This window comes from Daldinia loculata, assembly GCF_022478755.1.
Source record: "Daldinia loculata strain CBS 113971 unplaced genomic scaffold F4817scaffold_11, whole genome shotgun sequence".
Taxonomy (NCBI): Eukaryota; Fungi; Ascomycota; class Sordariomycetes; order Xylariales; family Hypoxylaceae; genus Daldinia; species Daldinia loculata.
Window position 1 is genome coordinate 635,089 of NW_026054865.1, and position 15,774 is coordinate 650,862.

The 15,774-nt window shown below is 50.9% G+C and overlaps 6 protein-coding genes across 6 annotated transcripts; 3 read left to right on the plus strand and 3 right to left on the minus strand.

Annotated features, from left to right (window-relative positions):
• Positions 1 to 15: 15 nt before the first annotated feature.
• F4817DRAFT_357360 (root hair defective 3 GTP-binding protein) lies at positions 16 to 2,757 on the plus strand (the record flags this gene model as incomplete). The annotated part of the gene is made up of 4 exons (XM_049305911.1): positions 16 to 107; positions 178 to 606; positions 668 to 2,418; positions 2,468 to 2,757. 4 exons carry the CDS (start codon positions 16 to 18, stop codon positions 2,755 to 2,757), a joined length of 2,562 nt encoding a protein of 853 aa, XP_049161381.1.
• Positions 2,738 to 4,184, minus strand: F4817DRAFT_27661 (ribonuclease H-like domain-containing protein). Its single transcript, XM_049299496.1, has one exon. The coding sequence runs from the start codon at positions 4,009 to 4,011 to the stop codon at positions 2,935 to 2,937; it is 1,077 nt and encodes a 358-aa protein (XP_049161382.1). The 5' UTR covers positions 4,012 to 4,184; the 3' UTR covers positions 2,738 to 2,934.
• A 104-nt stretch (positions 4,185 to 4,288) lies between these two features.
• Positions 4,289 to 7,128, plus strand: F4817DRAFT_331053 (Mif2/CENP-C like-domain-containing protein). Its single transcript, XM_049302466.1, has 4 exons — positions 4,289 to 4,583; positions 4,637 to 4,806; positions 4,861 to 6,489; positions 6,550 to 7,128. The coding sequence occupies exons 1-4, from the start codon at positions 4,504 to 4,506 to the stop codon at positions 6,666 to 6,668; spliced, it is 1,998 nt and encodes a 665-aa protein (XP_049161383.1). The 5' UTR covers positions 4,289 to 4,503; the 3' UTR covers positions 6,669 to 7,128.
• Positions 7,129 to 7,308: 180 nt separating this feature from the next.
• Positions 7,309 to 10,320, minus strand: F4817DRAFT_27704 (RNA12 protein-domain-containing protein). The gene is made up of 2 exons (XM_049299501.1): positions 9,922 to 10,320; positions 7,309 to 9,821 (listed from the first exon to the last, which is right to left on the minus strand). Exons 1-2 carry the CDS (start codon positions 10,130 to 10,132, stop codon positions 7,468 to 7,470), a joined length of 2,565 nt encoding a protein of 854 aa, XP_049161384.1. The 5' UTR covers positions 10,133 to 10,320; the 3' UTR covers positions 7,309 to 7,467.
• A 189-nt stretch (positions 10,321 to 10,509) lies between these two features.
• F4817DRAFT_331055 (uncharacterized protein) lies at positions 10,510 to 11,934 on the plus strand. The gene has a single exon (XM_049302467.1). It carries the CDS (start codon positions 10,990 to 10,992, stop codon positions 11,767 to 11,769), a length of 780 nt encoding a protein of 259 aa, XP_049161385.1. The 5' UTR covers positions 10,510 to 10,989; the 3' UTR covers positions 11,770 to 11,934.
• A 98-nt stretch (positions 11,935 to 12,032) lies between these two features.
• Positions 12,033 to 14,668, minus strand: F4817DRAFT_27742 (heat shock 70 kDa protein). The gene has a single exon (XM_049299506.1). The coding sequence runs from the start codon at positions 14,212 to 14,214 to the stop codon at positions 12,265 to 12,267; it is 1,950 nt and encodes a 649-aa protein (XP_049161386.1). The 5' UTR covers positions 14,215 to 14,668; the 3' UTR covers positions 12,033 to 12,264.
• Positions 14,669 to 15,774: the final 1,106 nt, after the last annotated feature.

The following is a 15,774-nucleotide window of genomic DNA, read 5'->3' on the forward strand; positions in this document are numbered from 1 at the left end:
TCCGATAGCCTCGACATGAACGGTCATTTCTCTTCTGTTGGCGAGAAGCCAACACAAGCTCAATACGAGCATGGCATCCAAGTTATTGACGAGGACAAGGAGTTCAAGTAAGCTGTCCTTTTCCTTACTATTACTGCCCCCGTCCTCTTTGCACTCTACTAACATACGAAACTATAGCGAGAATATCAATGCCTACTTGCGTGCAACCGATGTCGCTGATGCTGGATTCAACTATCATCTCATATCCGTGTTCGGATCCCAGTCCACCGGTAAATCGACCTTGCTCAACTACCTATTTGGTACCGAGTTCAATGTAATGTCCGAGGTGGAACGACGCCAAACCACCAAGGGAATATGGATGTCCAAAAACAAAAGGGGCTCTATGGCCGACAATATCCTAGTTATGGATGTAGAAGGTACTGACGGCCGAGAGAGAGGCGAGGACCAAGATTTCGAGAGGAAGAGTGCACTATTTGCGCTTGCAACTAGCGAAGTGCTTATTGTCAACGTATGGGAGCACCAAGTTGGTTTGTATCAAGGTGCCAATATGGGCTTGTTGAAAACCGTCTTCGAAGTCAACCTCCAACTGTTCTTGAAGGATAAACAGTAAGTTTCATGAGAAGCCTAACTGATGTTTCGGATGGAAGTCTAATATGTATGCACTTAGATCTACCCCTAGGTCTCTCCTGTTCTTCGTTATCCGTGATCATATTGGTCACACTCCCCTATCGAACCTTCGAAATACCCTAATCCAAGATCTTACTAAGATTTGGTCCTCGATTTCGAAGCCAGCGGGTTTGGAGGGGGCGAATATAGAAGATTACTTCGACTTCGCCTTTGCTGCGCTCCCTCATAAGATCCTACAGCCAGATAAGTTCGAAGCCGAAGTCAAGAACCTAGGAGGCAGGTTTGTGACTGGAAGCCGGAACTCGAAGAACCAGCTCGAGCACAGCGAACAGGAACTCGAGGGTGGCGTCTTCCTACCCGAATACCACCGAAGAATCCCGGCCGATGGATTCTCCCATTATGCAAATGGCATTTGGGACCAGATTGTTCATAATAAGGATCTCGATCTACCTACACAGCAAGAACTCCTTGCCCAGTTCCGCTGCGATGAGATTTCGCGAGAAGTCCTCGTAGCATTCGATGAAGCTATTACTCCGCTGGAGGAGCAACAGGCGGAATCCGCTCGCAGCGGAAGGCCCATCGTTCTACCGGACCTCGGTAAGATTGGCAGCTCAACTAGGGAGAAATGCGTCAAGTCTTTCGAGACGCAGGCTAGCCGATATCACAAGAAAGTTTACTCGGATAAACGAGCGGATTTGGAGGGGAAGATCGATCAGCGTTTGAAGGCGTTGTATCACGGCCAACTGTCTGCCGCCCACAAAGCCTGCGTTACTAGCTTCAGCGACGCCGTTTCCGGTGCCGTTAAGCAGGGCCAAAAGTCTGGAGGAGCCTACGAATTTGCTGAGATCGTGGATGCAGAGAAGACTAGAACTTTGGACACATTCAGGAAAGAGGCACAGGACTTGTTTATCCCGGGTGTGGCGTGGACCAACTTCAAGCCTCAATATGTTCTCTTCGAGAAAGAACTTGATGAAGTCAGCTCTCGCTTGCGAAAAGAGGAAATGCGAAGACTGGCGAATCGGGTTGAACGCTGGGTCAAATCTCGTCTAGGCGATTCGGTTGGTCTTGAATTCAATAAGCTTGGATCGGGAAGAGGAGGATCTGGAGCCCCTGAAGATGGCGAGAAGCCTCCTTCTGAGAAAGACCTCTGGGATCGTATCTGGAACCTCTTTACTTCTGTTGTCAAGGAAGCCGAGGGCCGCTTCGCAGACAGGGCTAAGAGCTTTGAGGCGAGTGAAGACGAGGTTGAGGTCGGACTATGGCGTTTACGACGGAAGAGTTGGGTAGCTCTCCGAGAGAAGATCGAGGAAGAAGTAATGGAAGGAAACATTTTGTTAAAGCTTCGCGAAAACTTCGAGGATAAATTCCGATACGATGAAGCGGGTGTCCCGCGCATATGGCGGCCAGCCGATGACATCGAGGGCATCTACACTCGTGCTCGAGAATCAACTCTTACCCTTATTCCCCTGTTGTCGAGGTTCAGGCTGTCCACAACATATGCACCTCCGGACCTCCCAGAGTTTATTGGCAACCAGCCTCCTGCGGCGGAGCCTGAAGATGAGGACGACTTGGCACCTATTGGTGGTATTGATGAGGAAGAAGGGAAGAGTCTCGAGGAAGAGATGACTGTCTTGAGCGAAAGCAAGCGTCAAGATCTGGTGGTCAGGTTCAAGAAGACTGCCGATGGTGTGTATGTGGAAGCTAAGCGAAGTGCCATTGGTGGGATTACGCAGGTCCCCTTGTATTTCTACGGGCTGCTATTGGCACTGGGGTGGAACGAGATCCTGACAGGTGAGTTACTTTTACACGATGTTACCGTTGCTATGCTAACCCTCACCAGTTCTGCGCAACCCCGTTCTTTTTGTACTCTTGGTCATCATTGCCGGTGGGTTGTACGTCTCGTACAGCCTTAATCTCCTAGGCCCTATGATGCAGATGAGCAACGCTGCCTGGAACCAGGCCTCGGATATTGGCAAGCAACGTCTCCGAGAGTTCGTCGAGAACAATGAGACTGCGAGACAGGCAATTGGCATGGCGGGTCGGGATAGCGACTCGATCAGCATGGACACGTTAGACAGCCGGGGAAAGAAGAAGTCGCGTGTGGCAACTGATGACGACGACGATATGTAATAAGTTCAGTTGATTATTCATAGACGGCTAGGCGGGCCAGGATATAGTAAAGATATATTTCTCGTGGACAAATCCCTAATCCGAACAAACAAGTTTTTGATAATCCAATATTTGTCTCTTCCAGAACGCCGTGATCCTATGCTTAGTTGGGTATGCAATAACGAAATCTTCTCTAGGTCAAAACGCCTCTAAACCAGCTGGAGTACCAAACCAAGACCCTAGCTCATCGGCATCTTTCTCCTTACTGCTGTCAGCGAAGTAATCAGTAAGTCGACTATTCTCGTCGTCTTCCTCTACTGGCCACTCGACTTTTACGCCGCCTTTCGTCTCTAACATGTCCTTCGCCGTACCCCAGCTGAACCTGCACTCGGGCCCCCAGCCGAACACGGGATGCATGTTTCTCCTCAGCCAGGAGACGCACCGCGCATCGGACGGATATCCAGAGCCCCAACTTTCCTGCCCGTCTTCTCCCTCTTCCCCTCTCGCCGCATCTCCCGCGGCCCTAGCCTCGTATAAGACCTCCAGCGCAGCGTCACGCGTGACCTTGGCGCACACGCTCGCCGCGCTGACGCACGGGTACAAGCTATCTGCCTTCTTGGCGACGGTGATCTTGGTCGTGGGAAATACGCGGGCGAGCTTCGCTTGGTAGGTTGCCGGGGGCCCGACGGTGTCGACGTATATCTCGGCGATGTTGACGCCGCGGGCGAAGACGCCTTTTATCAACTCCACGGTGGCGTCGAAGGCTTGCGCGTTGAGGTTGTAGGCGGCGCTGGTGGCGGGGCGCAGCATGTTCGCGCCGATGTCCCGCGCGGAGAGACAGGATACGGCCCAGCCGCAGGAATCGAATAGGTCGGTGGAGGGCGTGCAGAGGGATTGCATGAGGTGGGAGCGCACGGCGGGGGTTAGGACTTTGGAGTCGTCGAAGTGGTGCGTTTGCTTTAGGAGAGGGTCGGAGAGCTCGACGGGGAGGTAGAATACTCCGTAGACCATGGGCCCGAGGACGGGGCCGCGGCCGGCTTCGTCGACGCCGAGGACGCAGGGGGGGCTGGTTGGGGAGGGTTGGTTGGAGGATGGGTTAGAGGGGGAGGGGGAGGTGGTGTTGGGTTCTGGGAGGAGACTTGGGGGTACCGCGGAGAAGTGTGTGTAGGTCTCGCCGGAGAGGGTGGCGGCGTGGTGGATGGAGGGCGGGACGAAGACGTTGTCGGCTGGGGTTTCGAGGGCGACGGTGCCGTCGTCCATTGGGGTGTCTTCCATGGTGAGAGCTGTAGAGGTTTGAGGGATTGGTGTTTTTCTGTGGTTTTATATTATATTATTATGTACATCGACACCTGAGCGTAACTAGAAATACAATTAGAAATATTGTAATAGGTCCTAACTACCTAGTAGTAATTCAAAGACTAAGTGGAAGAAGCTGCCTCCGATAGTCGCGTCTTTACTTGAAAGCGCGTCCGTGCCGCCAATTAAAGTGGATATTTAGAAAAATCCGACCCATAATTATCTTCAGGGACGTGCAGTAAATCAATTGGGTCACCTAGCAGCCACGGGAAAGTGCACCTCATCAAAGAAAGTAAACATCACCACCTTCCCCGCAAGGAATCGCTATTTTATACTTTTCACGCGTTTTCAACCTTAAATGCGACTTTCATTGCTAGCCACTATCATTCTCATATATCATCACATTTGAAACTCGAGCGATTGATAGTTTTCCCGAAGTCCCACTGCCGTAGACGGCGCTTCCCCGTTGCTATGCCTACGAAAGCACAGTCGCAGCGGCGCATAACGCAGTCGCAAAATGAACAGGTCTACGATGTCGGTGTAGTTGGAAGGTATTCACCATACTGCGCTCCGGCCCAGCGAAATTGAGACTGATATAGAGTAGAAAAACGGGCCTTACATTAGCAGAGCGCGAGCGCGACGCACATGGCTTCGAAGCTGTCGACTCCCTTTTTTCTTCGCCCGAAAAGGATGTTAACAATGTCAGCGTTAATGGCGCTAATGGAAGGCATAACGCTGAATCTGACGAGGAGCAAGAAATGGAAATAGACGATGGTATGCCGCGCTCTACGTGATTCTCGTTCTTGCATGCTGATTCACGCTTTGTAGAATCTCAAATGGGACCAGCTACTATCATGAAACAGCGACAGTCTCGTCCATCACTGCCGCGCGCTCGATCCCCTATCAAAACACATCTACAGTCACCAGCGCGCCAAAATCCGCATCTCGGTATTACTTCATCACCTGCTCGCGGTTCCATTATACCCGCGCGCGAACCTAATCCTCCTAAATCTGTAAATCGCAAGCTAGATTTCTCCAAACGCTCTTCAAATAAGACAGCCCTTCCACAACCGAGAGTGAACGGACCGAAACCTAGGAACGGGAAGCTCACTAACGGCCATGCTCATGCCAACGATTTCGATGATGACGATGAGGTTATTCCACGAGGCAGACGAAACCAGCCACAGGAAGAAGATATCGAAGAAGAAGAAGAAGAAGAACCGGAGGAACCAATGGACGTGCTTGATGCTGGCGGTGACGAGGTAGAAGACGTAACCGAGGAACAAGACGAACCCCTTTTAGAGCTCGAACCAGAAATTGAGGAAGAAGAGGAAGAGCCTATCCCGCAACCAAAATCCCCCGAACAGCCTAAAAAACGCAGAGGTCGTAAGCCAAAATCACCCGTTGTCCAAGAAGAAGAGGGAGAGCCATCAGTCCCAAAAGCACCACCTGCACGAACTGAAGAAGTCAATGATGTACCCGCCAAAAAGAAGCAACGAGGACGGCCCGCGAAGGCTTCATCACCTGTCGAAGAACACGAGCCTCCAAAGAAGACCCAAAAGCGTAGGTCAGGAAGGCAATCCGAAAGTAGTGTTGAGGAGGAACAGGAGCACGAGGTGGAGGTGGAGGACAATGCCAACGAAAGAAAGACAAAGCGCCAACGAATTGTGGAAAAGGAGAGCAAGGTTTCTTCGTCGAAGCCAACTGCGACAAAGGAAAAGGGTAAGCCCGGTCGAAAGCGAAAGTCTTCTGGAATTGGCGTCGAGGAGCCTGTCGTGCAGCGCGGTCCTCCCCTCCCCAAAGGTCGCGGCCTGGTCGCTCTACGCCGGGAAGACGAAGACAACATGCGGACTACACGGTCGGGCCGGCTTTCATACCAGCCCCTAAAATGGTGGAAGGGGGAGCATACCGTGCGAGAGGGCGTAGATGTGTTCGAAGACAAAGGTCAAAAGTTCGTAATGCCCGTCGTCAATGGTGTCGTGCGGACCGAAGAAACCGAAGACTTACCGACGAAGAAACGCCGCGGCCGCCCCTCGAAACAACGCGGTAGACCCGGGCGCCGCGTATCCGCGATACCCGAGGAAGAGGAGGTGGAGCGCGACGACTGGGAGTACGACCCGGGCCGCATCGCGGGCGAGTGCCTTTACTGGAGGCCCGAGTACGAGACGGAGCCCGCGGACGAGGACCAGCTCGAAGTCGCGGAAGAAGAACTAGCGATCTCCGAAGCGGCCATCCAGCTCAAGGATATCAAGGACGCGACGTTCCGGTTCGCCAAGACGCTTACGCTCCCGTTCTTCGGGTCGGGAATCGTGGATATGCCGCCCGGCTCGGAGAAGCGCACTAAGAACTCGAGGAAGATGCAGATGGTATTTTTTGTGCATAAGGGGACTGTCGATGTTACAGTGGCGCAGACGGAGTTTAGGATTGGCATGGGAGGGATGTGGTTTGTGCCCAGAGGTAAAGTCACCTACTCTCACGGCAACTGTTCAAGTTGAAGCTAACAACCCCTGTCTACAGGAAATCACTACAGCATCGCGAATAACACCGACAGGCCCGCACGCATCTTCTTCGCGCAGGGCTGCGAGGTCTTCGTCCAGGGCGAGGGCGGAGATGTCGAGGAGACGCAGATAGGCTAATCTGCCTAGCCTTGCTTAATATTTAACTCGCTTTCAGGCTAGGTAGGTATGTAGGTTATTACGAATTAGGAGATAGAAAGGACGGGCTGGTCGGAGAGGGCTGGCTTCAAGTGCGCGGTCTTTCGGGGACATTTCATCGCATCGTTGTTACTGTCGTCGTCGCTGTCGTCGTCATTACTACTACATACTCTGTTTCCGCCTATCACATACTCGCTACATACATATGTACTCTCCCTCCCTCCGCGGCATTACGGCGTTGTTAGGTCCTGTACGTGTGTGGGCATTGATTGCATTTCTTACGTTCGTGGCGTTTTCCTGCAATGGTAGGAGGCGAGGTTGTTGGCAATGAGCTCCCTAGCCTAGTCATTAGAAGAGTCCGGGTCGTTATGGACTCGGATGCTGCTGCTGCTGCTGCTGCTGCGTCTGTGATACCAAATCAAAAGTTTCTTTTTTTATATAACTATTGTCCTTTGACTAACTAGTATCTATGCTTTCCTGCGTATAAATAGCTATAGTCAGCTAGCTATACGAAATCCCCTTCTCGTAGACTAAGGGAAGAATTTGTGCTTGCTTGTTCCTAAGATACCTAAGCACAGGTAAGAGAGGTAGATGTTGAAATCGGTGCGAGATGTGAAATGCAATATAATGCTATTTGCTATTTTATATATACCGATTGTTCTCCTCTAACCGAGTAAATGAGCTGGGTATCGACTGGAATCATGTCATGCTACTACCCATATGTACAACACCCTTACCTCCTAACCACCTATCCATCCCATCCACCCACCACCAACATCAATCAAGCCTCAGTACAAAGCACCTTCTTCAACACCCCCATCTCCCTCTCATACGCCTCGACCTTCCTCTGCGCAGCGTCAATCTTGCCCAGCAAATACGTCGTCCGTCCCGCCGTCTGCGCCGGCTGCTTGGGCAAGGCACCTAGCAGCGCGAGTTCCGTCTCCGCCTTATCTATGTTCTTGGCCTCGGCTTTGGCGAGCTCTGTCAGCACCGCAAGGTCCATTTTCGCGGCTAGGACGGGGTCGCGTGCCAGCAGGCGGAAAGCCGCGGCGTATACGGGTTTTCCGGGAGCGACTAGAGCAGGGCGGCCGTTGCGCCATTTCAGCGTGATGAGCTCGGCGTTGGAGAGGCCTTCGAGCGCGGCTTCTCCGTCGGGTACGGAGGTCGAGGATGCGAAGGTGTTGTGCAGGAGGACTTCGTTGTAGCGTAGGGAATCGTTGCCGGCGAGTGCTTTGACGAGGTACCAGGCCTGTTCCACGGACCACTTGTGCTCGCCGTCGCTGGTCGTCTTGCCGGGGAGGAGGAAGAACTTGAGAATTTCGGAAGCGGATTGTTCCGTGATCTCCTCTACCGCCTGCTTGGGGCTTTGACCAGCTTTCAGGCGGCGGGCTAGAAATTCCAGGTCTGTGAGACGGCCGCCTAGAGTACCGATACATTCGTCAAGTTCTCCCAAGTCAGGGAGGACTCTGGCCCATGCTGGCTGCTTCTCGCTCGAGTCGCTCAAGCCCTCTTTCGCTTCGGTCTGCTCCTCTCCGTTGGTAATATGGCTTAGGATGAAGCGCTTGGCTATGTCGGGTGAGAGATCTCCCAGGGCAGTCTGGCGGAAGACACGGTCGGGAAGAGCTTTGGATAGGTATTTCGAGTAGGACGAGTCGGTGGTTAGGAATATGACGTGAGCAATATTAGATTGGACTAAAGCAGCAGCCCATTCGGCCACCTTATCATAAACAATGGCGTTAGAACTGCCCTTATGTAGGAAGTTGTCGATAACTACAACGGGTCGCTTCTCAGGGTGTGCTTCCAGGTAGGCGTCGACAGGGAGTGAAGCGTCAGAATCCGTCTTATTACGATCCGAGATACCAATGTCCGTGAGAGCAGCGGCTGTTGTCTGCAAGATCTTCTGAAGCTGCGATTCCAAAGTCTCGGAGAACCCTGCCTTGACACCGGTTGTGCTCTGGACAGCAAGATCGACCATACTACTCATGCTGTTCGCATACGAGAATAAAGGACGGTAACCAACAGACGCCGCCATCTCCTTGATCGTTCCAGATTCTCCCCTAGCTTCTACTATCGGTTTGCAGTCGATGACTAGAACATTGCTTCTCTCCTTTAGGGCTTGGTCCAAGACCAGTTCTTTCTTACCGGAGCCGCGGGGTCCCTGAACGACGATGAAAGTTCCAGCAGTTTCTAGTAGCCATTTCTGAATCTGGTCGATTAGGTCCCTCCTGTGAGTCCAAACTGCATTTAGTCCTGCTTGATCCGTTTTTTCTCTCTTGAGATTTAAGATATAAACAGTCCGCCTTCGAAGCCATCTATAGAGCTTACTGTTGCTGAGCCGGAACCGGCCTGTGACGTGAGCTTTGACGAAAAATGATCGAATGGGATCGAATATAACAACAGTGAGACCAGTTAGTAACGCGACCAAGACAGGAATGACAATTCTCGGATGGTTCGATATCCATTCCCAGAACCGGTGTGGTTGCACTCGCTGTTCATAGGACATGCGTAGCCTAGTTCCCGACTTGCCACCGCCAAGATCTTCGGGCACGACGAAACCATGCAGACAGTTCCTGGCCATGATAGCATCTCTAACGGATGCAAAATCAACATAGGCGTATTTAGGGAGGACTTTAGAATCCCATGGTTGTGAGACGATGTCGGCAATCTTTCCGTACCGGCGGAACAAGCTGTACAAGGTTTCCTGGGACAACTCGACCGCCTCCTCACCCGGATTCTTAGGGACAAATTCAACCCTTAGTCTATCCTTAGGGAATCTATGCAGGTCTTCTAGCCAGGGAACACCATTAACTAGTCCGGCCCGGACTCCCCTGAACGGACTGAAAAATGGCCTTACGGGCTTCTCCTGGAGGTATTTAGAGATGGTTGCCTCAATCTCCTTGGCAGGTACATCGGCAGGATGTGTGAACTTCACAAAAGCTCCACCGTCCTTAAGGCGAGGTAGGATTTCAGTAATATTAATTGGGGCAGTCTTTGGAATGGCTCGTTTGACCATGTTCATAGGGTCAAGGGCGCCTAGAGTTGAGTTCTGAAATCGCTTCATAAGCTCGGCCACGTCCAGGTCGGAACTCTTCCATGGTGCTCGTAGTAATCCGGAGAGTTTAAGGGGGAATAAATCTAACAGGTTTGGTTAGTTATCTTAGTTCATCTCAGTATATTAAGGGTGTAGTATTGTTTAAAAAATATTAAAAAAAAAAAAAAAAGAATTTGGCCATACTGTCTATCCAAAGAATGGATTCATTCGGAGCAGCATCTATATGGCCACTTTTCCCTTCTCCGGTAGTAGTACTCTCCCAAGCTCTCGGTACCGATGTCCATCGTGGCTGGTAACGTTGTGTGAGAATAGGTCTCGCGAATGAGCCCGGGGTTCTTAACCCCCTCAACCCAGGCAAGCTCCTAGGGCCGAGACATGGGTATCTTGGGATCATCGTCTGGATAGTTTGAAGCTCTTCCCCATGCTCATAGTCGACAATGAGCCGGATGAGGAGATATGAGATCCGTAGGGATTGTGCTGAACGTGTTAGAATTTATTATTGTTAGTTAGTGTTCAACTATTTAGTTCAGCTCAATTCAACAAGTTTCGTAAAGGCCGATGAGGTCATAGCTAGCTCTTGCTAAGATCAAATTATCTTAGGTAATTGTACCTCCCCACCTGTCAAAATAGTCAAGCCACCACTGTACGGATTATGTACCTGAATATATAGTGTGCCACAGCTATTAAGCCACAGTCTTGGTGGGATGAAAGCTTCTAACCTATATAGCGCGAAGCAATTGAGAAACCGTCGAGACGAAGTTAAAAGGTACCTAAGGAATATATCGAAATTTGAACGGGCATATGCAACAACCTACAGAACTTCTACATATGTAGTGATACCCAAAACCCACCTGCATATCTGAGGTCACTATTCCGTATATCAGACCATCTCTGCTTCCCGTACCAGATCCATCGTACCACGGATTTGAGCTGCAATCAGCGACTCTGTCTGTCATTGGTCCAAAAAGAAAATCGCATCACCTTCGAGGGAATCGATCACGAGAGCAAATACTACTATACTCCAATACTGCACCCCGCGTCAACCCCCCGCACATACTCGACCGAACACTGAGACCTTCCTTTGTTCACCTATGTTCTATCCTTCAATCTAACTGCTTCATCTTTACGAATCACTACCGTCTTCATTCCCAAGAGAACCAATTCAACAGAAGCGCAAAGTTAATCGCAAATCCCAATCGGCAAATCTACATATACGAAGCTATAACAGCAAACCAGCTGACAACAGACACCATGGGTTGGATGTGGTCATCGCAATCCCCCTCCGCTCCAAAGAGCCCCAATCCTACCGCCGACGAGTCTAATACCAAGCCCGCAGCGCCTCCGCCAAAGCAGCCCGAATCCGACTATGGCGATCCCGAAATCGCCAAGTTCATGGCCCAGCTGCAAGCAGAGTTCGGCAGCACCAGCAAACCCGCCACCACACAACCTCCCCCCGAACCATCGACCAAAAGCACATCTACTCCCCCATCAACAACAACATCACAGTCCTCCTCCTTCCAATCCTCCAACTCCTCCTCCCTCTTCTGGTCCACCACCACCTCCTCCCCCACCACAACCACAACCGACCCCCCCATCCCCTCCCACCTAGACCCAATAACCGAATCCCTCCTCCCAACCAGCATGTCCTGCCGCCAAGCCTTCGACGCCGCCTACCACTGCAACTCCCTCGGCGGCCAATGGGTATCCGTCTACCGCTCCGGGACCATGCGCTCCTGCTCCGAGCACTGGGACGACTTCTGGTTCTGCATGCGCACCCGCACCTACTCGGGCCCCCAGAAAGAAGAAGCCATCCGCGCCTACTATCGCCGCAAGGAGTACCTCAAGTACCACGCCCCCGGACGTCCCAGCAGCGCCGACGTCTGGCAGCCCAGGGACGAGAAGGTCCAGCCTGATACCGCCTTCCGCGAACACCTCGACATGCCGAGTATCAGCGATGAGGAGTGGCGCCGGCTTGAGATTGAGCGGAGACGGAGGGTCCAGGAACAGCTGCAGTCGCGCGAGTCAGCTTAGACTAATATAGTAATGTGTGCATTTATGTAAAGTATAGAAGGCTTCAGTCAGACATCTCGTTTTAGTTGAATAGGTAGGGTTTAAGTCAGTAGTGTACCAAGATATAGCAACACGGCATCGTGGAAATGGGAGCACTACGAAATTTACAAATTTTCTTAAAGCTTACCTCAAAGTCCTACATCTAATGATAACAATTCAACCATAGAAAACCATTAAATATGTAGCAAAGCTTATAATCATGTCACACATATCACATTCATGAAGACCGCAGTATTTATTTATGAATTAACTTCATTGCTTCGTAGAAGGATTATTCCTGCCTAGAATACATCCCATGCAAGTCATAAACCGCAACTTTTGCCCTGTATCATTCATTACCAGTAAGAATCTAGTGCAAACCCGTGAAATCCGAGACCGCCACACAGTGTGTCATTAAACACCTGAGGAAAACGCCGGAACAATAAAGGAAAAGAGATATCATGAATGCGAAACCGTTTAGTCAACCTCCTCAACAGTGGGGCCGTCATCCTGGCCACCGCCAGGAGCACCGCCGGGAGCACCGGGGAAGCCGCCAGGGCCGCCGGCACCGGGAACACCACCGGCACCACCAGCTCCGTAGAACTTCATCATGATGGGGTTGGCAATGCCCTCCAGCTCCTTCTGCTTCTCCTCGTACTCCTCGCGGGTGGCCTGCTGGTTCTCGTCGAGCCAAGCGACAACCTTGTCGATCTCGGCCTTGAGCTTCTCCTTGTCACCAGCGTCGAGCTTCTCGTCGACCTTGGAGTCGGAGAGGGTGTTTCGGAGAGAGTATGCGTACGACTCAAGGCCGTTCTTGGCACCGATACGGCGACCTTCAGCCTCATCTTCCTCTTTGTACTTCTCGGCCTCGGAAAGCATACGCTCGATCTCCTCCTTGGATAGACGACCCTTGTCGTTGGTGATGACAATCTTGTTGGACTTGCCAGTACCCTTCTCAACGGCGGACACGTTGATGATACCGTTGGCATCGACATCGAAAGTGACCTCAATTTGAGGGACACCACGAGGCGCAGGTGGGATACCAGTCAGCTCGAACTTGCCGAGCAGGTTGTTGTCCTTGGTGCGTTGACGTTCACCCTCGTAGACTTGGATCAGGACACCAGGCTGGTTGTCCGAGAAGGTGGAGAAGACCTCGGATTTCTTGGTAGGAATGGTGGTGTTGCGGGGGATGAGCTTGGTCATCATACCACCAGCAGTCTCGATACCGATGGAAAGCGGGGCGACGTCGAGAAGCAGGATCTCGTTGGTCGACTTGGAGCTGGTGTCACCAGAGAGGATGGCAGCCTGTACGGCAGCACCGTAGGCGACGGCCTCATCGGGGTTGATAGACTTGCATGGCTCCTTTCCGTTGAAGTAGTCGGTGATGAGCTTCTGCACACGGGGGATACGGGTGGAGCCACCGACGAGGACAATCTCGTGGACTTGAGACTTGTCGATCTTAGCATCAGCAAGGACGCGGTCGACGGGCTGGATGGTGGATCGGAAGAGATCCTGGCAAAGCTCCTCGAATCTGGCACGGGTGATAGACGTGTAGAAGTCGATACCCTCGTATAGAGAGTCGATCTCAATAGAGGTCTGAGCGGAAGAAGAAAGAGTACGCTTGGCACGCTCGCAAGCGGTTCGGAGACGTCGCAGAGCACGGGGGTTGTTAGAGAGATCCTTCTTGTGCTTGCGCTTGAACTCGTTGACGAAGTGGTTGACAAGTCGGTTGTCAAAGTCCTCACCACCCAAGTGAGTGTCACCAGCAGTAGCCTTGACCTCGAAGATACCCTCCTCAATGGTTAGGAGAGAGACATCGAAGGTACCACCACCGAGATCGAAGATGAGAACGTTGCGCTCACCCTCGGTCTTCTTATCGAGACCATAAGCGATGGCGGCAGCTGTGGGCTCGTTGATGATTCGGAGGACGTTCAGGCCAGCAATTAGACCGGCATCCTTGGTAGCTTGTCGCTGAGAGTCGTTGAAGTAGGCAGGTACAGTAACAACAGCGTTGTTGACAGTGCCACCAAGGTAGGCCTCAGCGGTCTCCTTCATCTTGGTAAGGACCATAGAGGAGATTTCTTCGGGGGTGAAGTGCTTCGTCTCACCCTTGTACTCAACCTCGATGACAGGCTTGTCGTTCTTGTTAATGACCTTGAAGGGGAAGTGCTTCATGTCAGCCTGAACCTCGGGGTCCGAGAACTTGCGACCGATCAGACGCTTGGCGTCGAAGACGGTGTTCTGAGGGTTCATAGCGACTTGGTTCTTGGCGGCATCACCGATCAGACGCTCCGTGTCCGTGAAGGCCACGAAGGAGGGTGTGGTTCTGTTACCCTGATCATTGGCAATGATTTCAATTCGGTCGTCTCGGTAGACGCCTACACACGAATAGGTCGTGCCCAAGTCAATTCCGACTGCGGGAACCATTGTGAAAGATGTGACGACTTTTTAGAGTCAAACAGTAGGTATGGCGGGGTAATAGAAAGATGTGCGTTGTAGAGGTGTAATAACGTTGTAGATATGTCAAAACGCGACAGAATTTTGTACCCAAATGGGACGGGTATCTAAATTAATGTGTTTTGCGTTGTTTGTGTGTGAATTGGTGTTGTTGATGTCTGAGATTGATGATGAAAAGAGAAATGTGCTTGGGACTTGAGCAAGAGTTTATACAATCAGAAGTGGAAGCTATGGTGGGGCCAGGGAATCTTCTCGAATTGCTGGAAGTTGGTACCCGCTTCTGGTACTTTCCGCCTAACTTGCTAGGTAACTGAAAACAATAGAATTTTCAGTACACACTTATGTACTGCATGTACCGTATTTTCTGGCCTACATCTCAGAAGTGTACCTAAGGATATAAGTGAATTGAATTTCGTAATAGTACACTGTTAATTCTAGAGGTCTCTAGGAGCAACAGGCCTACGGTACAAACCTCTAAGTATCGTCTCTATTCTCTACCTAGGTGGTACACTATGCACATCACATATTCTGAGTACATAGATACCTCTCTGGGTACTTACCCCGCCATACCTAGTGCTCAGTACACAAGGTAAGAGGTACTGACATCACTGCTTGGTTGCCCGCCTTATGACCCACTAAAAATGCACGAAACACAAAATACCTATCCCAATGTACCTTTTTTTCTTCTCTGCTCTTCTTTTCGCTGTCAGGCAGGAACGGATCCGTTGATAAGGCAACTTCCAATTGCTTCGCCTACTGCCCTCTGCCTTCTATGTACAATCTGCCTGCCTTGTCTGATTTGTGTACATACAAAGCCGCGAGAAGGACGTCATTATGTAATTCTAGAAGATTCAAGTCTCTTGGAGGATCTACAATAGGTAGTTACATGAGGTATGTACATGTACGTGTTTTCGAGTTCAAATCCAATGGCATTCATAGAATCGCATTCAGAAGCGGCAGGTATCGTCTAGGTAAAAGTGTACAATCCCTCTAGAAGTAACTTCGTACCATCTCATACCAACCATCGTCAAGCAGCCTTCTTATTACATACATAGTTCGCAAGCCCACCTTTTACATAGACCAATGTGAGGCTTCGTGATATCAAAATACTAAGCTGACCAATACCTGATTTCTCCAATATTCCATATACCTATTTGGGAACTTAATACTTCGGTAGGCAGCCTTATAGGAGAAAATATGCATATTATCTTCGAGACGCATACCTGCAATTGTAATGTAACCAGAAATGACCTCAAATCAGCCACAACGGCCCCCAACGGACGACTAATTATTCCGAAAACGTTTCGAATATCTACATATCTCATTTTCAACAAATGCGGGCAAGTCCAACATCTACTTTATGGTAAGGCATTTTAGCGGCCGTTTCTGGCCTGTTGAAATATCAAGTAGCCTCTAAGTAGGGTTACATGTTTTGATTTACGTATTGCCTGCCTTACCTCCATTTTTCGGGGATTAAGTCGGTATACATAATATGTAATTTGGATAGATAATGAGCGGATATGTAGCTAA